Below are 6,440 nucleotides of genomic sequence, written 5' to 3'. Positions count from 1 at the left end.
CATTGCATCTCTTACCGTTCTTTATTTCGTGTCAAAGATTTGAGAAGTAGGTATCAGAGTAGATTCAGGACAGATTGAAACGCGATTGTTTGGCATATTCTAATTCCCTCTTGTGATTAGCAGATTCATTATACAGAATAGAAAACAATGTATATCTACTTAACTGTTCAGGTTCCTGTCGTGCACTGACCATAGCGTCGAAATTCCTTTGTTTCCTACATGAAATCCACAGATCGCAGCTTCACGGGAAAGATCCGTGGCCTGAAAAAATTCTGAAAAAGCTTGCTTTCTGCATTCATTCCTCACTCCTGCTCTGTCCATTCAACAGGAAACTCTATTCTTTTACCACTTCTGGCAAACTATCCGGATAAGAAAGGAAGAACACTGTTGCACTTTCTACAAGTGCAGACTGACATACTGAGTGCCTACAGTTTATTGCTTCCATTTAAGAGCCCTCTTCTCTATTCTGCTTTCATTATTATTTTGCGGTTTTATAGAACCTTATCAGGTATTCTTTTTAATGAGTAAACAAATTTTAAAATCTTAATTTTCAAATATAACAACTTCATGTACACATAGGAAACAAACACTTATGATCCTTTTTACGCAACATATTCGATAACAACCCATTTATGAACGCATTCATAGATAGATAATTCTCTTCAGGGTTAACAGATACCACCCTCAGGTGCTGGATATTTTAATTTTAACAACCATAACAAATATATTCCTCTTCAAAAGGATGCAAACGGAATTTCACAACAGGAATATTTTCTGAAGTTCTATACTCCACTCTTGACGAACGCAGGATATAAACAAAAAAAAAATCACATTAGGCTTGGGCATGTTGACCTTACCCATTTGTAATTTAGGATTGAGTCTGAGAGCTGGGAGGGCCGCATGGCTTCAAGAAAAGGAAGTCGCTTTTCGCTGATTCTGGAGACAGACAGACGGAGTACTGAGGCAGTCCTGGCATACGGACTAACTGATCAGTACCGGGATAGCGTAAAGTTTCTTCCATTACAGATCTTTCATTGCACGTGTCCTGCATACCTCCACGTTTGTAACAATAACTGGGCGAAATACACTCCTGGGGGTTATTTCTCTCCTGTTTACACTTGATCCCGATCAACACAATAATAATCAGAAGAAAGACAATGGAAGTACAACTGAAAATAGCCAATAAATAAAGATTGAGATCAGATAAATATTCGGAAGTGTTCACTGAATTACTGCTTTCGGGGAGAGTTTCGGTACTGTTCTGCAAAATTGCGATGTGAACCGTAACCGTACTGGATAGCTTTGGCAGCCCATTGTCTTTCACCAAGATGAGCAAAGTCTGTGTGGTAAGATCAGCCTCCAATATTTTGCGCGTTGTTCTGATTTCCCCGGACGTTTGATCAATCATAAACAAATTTGGATCAGTAGCTTTCACCATTTGGTAAAAGAGCCTGGCGTTCTGACCGGAATCTGCATCTGTAGCCATAATTTTGGTGACGAAATAACCCTGACCCGCTGACTGAGGAACGACCTCCGCGGCTGCTGAACCACTCTGTGCTGAAGGTGAATTGATTACCGGAGCGTTGTCGTTTTGATCCAGAATGATCACATTCACTGTAGCGCTGCTGCTCAGTGAGGGAGCTCCGGCGTCACGGGCTTGAACGTGGATCTCAAATGTTCTGAATTCCTCATAGTCAAACGAGCGCAAGGCGTAAATGGTGCCATTCATGGAGTCAACGGTGAGGTATGTGGACACTGGTAGATTTTGGAAGTGATCGTCCAGAATGGAATAATAAACAGATGAATTCTGCCCGAGATCAGGATCGGACGCAGACACTGTGAAAATGGGTGTTCCAGGATCATTATTTTCAGCCACATACATGTTGTAGGATAGTTCAGAAAAACGAGGGGCGTTATCGTTTACATCGGTAACTGCAATATGGATGGTTGTGTTTGTTGACTGTGAAGGTGAACCCATATCCCAAGCTAAAACAGGTATTGCATACTCAGACACCATTTCACGGTCCAATCTTTTCTGTATAACTATCTCATAATGATTTGAGGATGCTTGCAGCATAAAAGGTAGGTTCTTTTGTATCTCGCAGCGCACTTGACCGTTTTCTCCAGAATCACGATCGATAACATTAATCAGTGTTATGAAAGTTCCGGGAGGAGCATTTTCCGGAATTTGGTTAGTCAGTGACGTCACTTTTATTTCGGGTGCGTTGTCATTCACGTCAATAACTTTAATCTGCACACTGGAGTGTCCTGTAATCGCAGGAGACCCGTGATCAACAGCTTGGATATCAAGTGAATAGCTGTTTGTTTCTTCAAAATCTGTTGGCCCTTCAATTACAATCTCTCCAGTTTCTGGGATCAAACTGAACACTCCATGGATTATTTCTGAAGTATGTCCACTGAAGAAATATGTCAGCTCTGCATTCAGCCCCTCATCCAAATCATTTGCTTTAACTTTTATTACTAATGTACCTCGGGGTGTATTTTCCTTTATGCTACACCGGTAAACATCATGCTCGAATACTGGTGGATTATCATTGATATCCACTACATTAATGAAAATGTGAGCTGTTCCGGATCTCTGAGGGGTCCCACCGTCCATAGCCGTAAGCACAAGCTGAAAAGATGACTGCAGTTCCCGGTCTAAAGATTTCTCTAACAGCAATTCGGCAATTACAATACCCCCCTCGGTTCTCCGCGATTTTAGACTAAAGTACTCACTCGAACTGATTGCGTAGTCGACGACACTATTTATCCCATTATCGGGGTCTACCGCCCTCTCGAGACGGAAGCTCACTCCAGCAGGAATAGCTTCGGATATCTGCAACGGAATACTCCTCTCCCGGAAAGTGGGTGAATTGTCATTCACATCAATAATCACCAGCTCCCCGTGAATCACCTCCAACGGATTTGCCAGTATTATTTCAAAGGGCATCGTACACCTATCTGTTTGTCCACAAAGACGTTCCCGGTCGATTCTTTCGCGAATGGACAAAACTCCATCATCCACACTGACCTTCATATAACGTCCTCCATCATTTACGAGCTGCAAATTGCCGTACATTCACTCCCAAATCTTCAGCGATATTCCCTACAAACGAACCTTCTTCCATTTCCTCGGGAATAGGGTAACTAATTTGTCCAGATATTTTCTCCAGGGTACACACGCTAAAAATGGAAGCAATTAATGTGAGGTTTAACCTCCATACACACGCCATTGCAGTATGCTGTTAATTTGCAAAACCTGGCCTGGATTCATCTGTTCGACCACCCGAACTATAAAGTGCAGATAAAGATCGAATCTATACCTACAGGAGATTTTTCGGCATCATCGTGACTCCAAAGTGGAAACGCACGGAATGATCGTTTTTTTACAGTCGACTCTGTCCTTTTATTCCGAGTGAAGGAGGGGCAATGGATCTATTAGTGTACTTGAGCTTCTCATTGGTAGACAGCGACACAATCAGTTCTTTTCGACAATTGCAACTGCAGTTCTTAAAGCCGTAATTTCCAAAATATTTAAGGGTGTACAACCATAAAATGTAGCTGTTGAAAAAAATATCCATTCATTATTATTTTCAGCAATTACATGGAACTTAAAACATAGTAATCTACAGCAGATTACAGGCCCTTCGGCCCGCAGTGTTGTACTGACCATGTAACCTGCTCCAGAGATTGCCGAGAATCTCCCGACCACATGGATCTCTATTTTTCGTTGTTCCATGTACCTAACTAATAACTTCTTAAAAGACCTTATTGCGTCGGTCATTAACAGCACATTCCACGCACCCACGACGCTATGTATAAAGAAATATTTACCTCTGACATTCCCTTCCAGGCACCTTAAAGCTGCACGTCCTGTTAGCCAATTCAGCTCTGGAAAAAAGCTTCTGGCAAGATACAAGATCAATGTCTCTCGTCATCTTATACACCTCTATCAGGTCACGTCTCATTTTCCGTTGCTTCAAGAAGAAAGGAGGAAGTTCACGCAACCTATTCACAAAAATGACACTCTCCAATCCAGGCAATGTCCTTCTAAATCTCCTCTGCACTCTCTCTATAGTATCCACATCATCCCTATAGTGAAACGACAAGAACTGAGCACAGTACCCCAAGTAGGGTCTCAGTAAGGCCTTATATAGGTGCAACATTACCTCATGGCTCTAGAACTCAATCCCATGGATGATGAAGGCCAACAAACATGAGCCTTCTTAACAACACTATCAACCTGCTTAGCAGCTTTGAGTGTCCACTGTACAAGGATCCCAAGATCTCGCTGATCATCCACACTACCAAGGGTCTTCTCATTAATGTTATATTTTGTCTTCAAATTTGACCTACTGAAACGAACCTCTTCACGTTTATCTGCGTTGAACTTCATCTGCCACTTCTCAGCCTAGTTCTGTGTCCTATCAATGTTGCGCTGTAACCTCTGACAACCCCCCAGACTGTCCACATCACCCGAAGTTTTGTGTCATCAGCAAACTTTCAAACCCACTCTCCGACTTCCTCATTCAGTTCTACTACAAAAGTCACAAAGTGGACGGGTCCCAGAACCGATCCCCGTGCAACAAATCTGCATTCCATGCTGTATATGAACCATCTACAACCAACTTCAGTGTGCAAGCCAGTTCTGGATTCTCAAAGCTGGGTCGTCTTGGACCCCATGCCTCATTACTTTCTGAAAGATCCTCTCAGGAGGAACCTTATCAAGTGCCTTACTGATATCCATATACACTACACGCACTGTTCTGCCTTCATCAGTGTGCTTTGTAACATTTTCATTTAATTCAAGCAGGTACGTATGGCATGATCGGCCCTTGACAAAGCCATGCTGACTATACCTATTCAGATTATGTCTCTCCAACTGCTCATAAATCCTGCCTCTCAGGATCTTCCACAACAACTTGCCCTCCACTGAAATAAGAGTCACTGGTCTATAATTTCCTAGGTTATCTTTACATTGAAAAATGAAACTACGTTTGCAACCTTCTTACCCTCCGGTACTGATCCCGACCCGATTGATGAAGCAAGGATCATCGCCAGAGGCTCAGCCATTTCCTCTCTTGATTCCCGCAGTAGCCTGGGGTATATCTTGTTCGGTTCCGGCGACTTATCTAAATCGATACCTTTCAAAAGCCCTGGCTTGCCGCTACTGTACTTTTATTTATTTCGCAGTTCTCTGTTGCCGACGGTTACAGGGCCCTTGGAATGTCCGAACGCTCACGCAGCTTTACTTTTATACAAGCTTCGCTGACTTCCGAGTAACCTCTTTCTTAGTATCTATACACCCAAGTGTTTCAGTAGTCCGATGTAAGTCGTCCCCACAATTGTCAAGGTCCTTTTCTCTGGTGAATGCTGAAGCAAAACATTCACTAGGTACCTCCGCGCCCTCCACCGGCTGCATGTACCAGTTTCCACTATTGCTGCTGATTGGTCATATTCATAAACAGCTCATCCTCTTGCTCTTGACATACTTGAAGAATGATTTGTGGTTTTCCTTATTCCTGCTCAGCAAGGCCTTCTCATGGTCCCTTTTTGCTCTCCTAATTTCATTTTTGAGCTCTTTCCTGGCATCTTTGCAATTTTCTAGAGCTCTAACGGTACCTAATTTCTTGAACATTTCATAAGCTTTTCTTTCCTTCTTAACGAGATTTTCTACATCTTTTGCGCAGCATGATTCTGTTACCCCACCATCCTTTCCGTTTCACAATAGAACATACTTATGCAGAGTTCCATGCAATTTTTCCCGGATCATTTGTCATATTTCTGCTGTGCATTGCTCTGAGAACATCCGCTCCATATTTGCAATCCAAGTTCCTGCAAAATAGTACCATATACCCCCTACCCCAATTAAATATCTTCCCAAATTGTCTGCTCGTATCCCTCTCCAGCGCTACAGTAAAAGTGATAGAATTGTGATAACTATCTCCAAAATACTCTCCCACAAAGAGATCTGACCCTTGACCAGGTTCATTTCCCAATACCAGATTAAGTACAGCCTCTCCTCTAGTTGGCCTATCTACATATTGCGACAGGAATCCTTCATGAATACACCCAACAAACCCTACTCTAGCTTATCCCCTTTCTCTAAGGATATACCAGTCAATATTACGAAAGTTCGCATCACCCATCACAACAACCCTATTATTATGGCACCATTCCACAATATACCTAGCTATATGCCCCTCGATGTCTCTGTAACTATTGAGGATCTATTAAAAAAGCTGTAGAGCCATTGTCCCCTTCCTGTTTTTGACTTCCTCACACAATTACTCAGTAGGCAATCCCTCCATAAATTATCCCTTTCTGCAGCCGTGATACGATCCCTGATTAGCAATGCCACTCCCCCACCTCGTTTACCTCCCTCCCTGTTCTTTCTGAAATATCTAAAGAACGGCACAACCAGCAGTCATTCTTGC

The 6,440-nt window shown here is 42.6% G+C and overlaps 1 protein-coding gene across 1 annotated transcript; it reads right to left on the bottom strand.

The window, feature by feature from the left end:
* Window positions 1-673: 673 nt before the first annotated feature.
* On the bottom strand, window positions 674-3,236 carry LOC132405238 (protocadherin gamma-B1-like). The gene is given in 2 exon segments (XM_059989923.1): window positions 674-3,056; window positions 3,058-3,236. Coding segments are annotated over 2 exon segments (2,367 nt in total). The 3' UTR covers window positions 674-868.
* Window positions 3,237-6,440: the final 3,204 nt, after the last annotated feature.

This window comes from Hypanus sabinus, chromosome 15 (genome assembly GCF_030144855.1).
Source record: "Hypanus sabinus isolate sHypSab1 chromosome 15, sHypSab1.hap1, whole genome shotgun sequence".
Lineage (NCBI taxonomy): Eukaryota > Metazoa > Chordata > Chondrichthyes > Myliobatiformes > Dasyatidae > Hypanus > Hypanus sabinus.
Note: the sequence above shows the minus strand (reverse complement) of the source record. Positions and strands in the feature narration are given on the sequence as shown.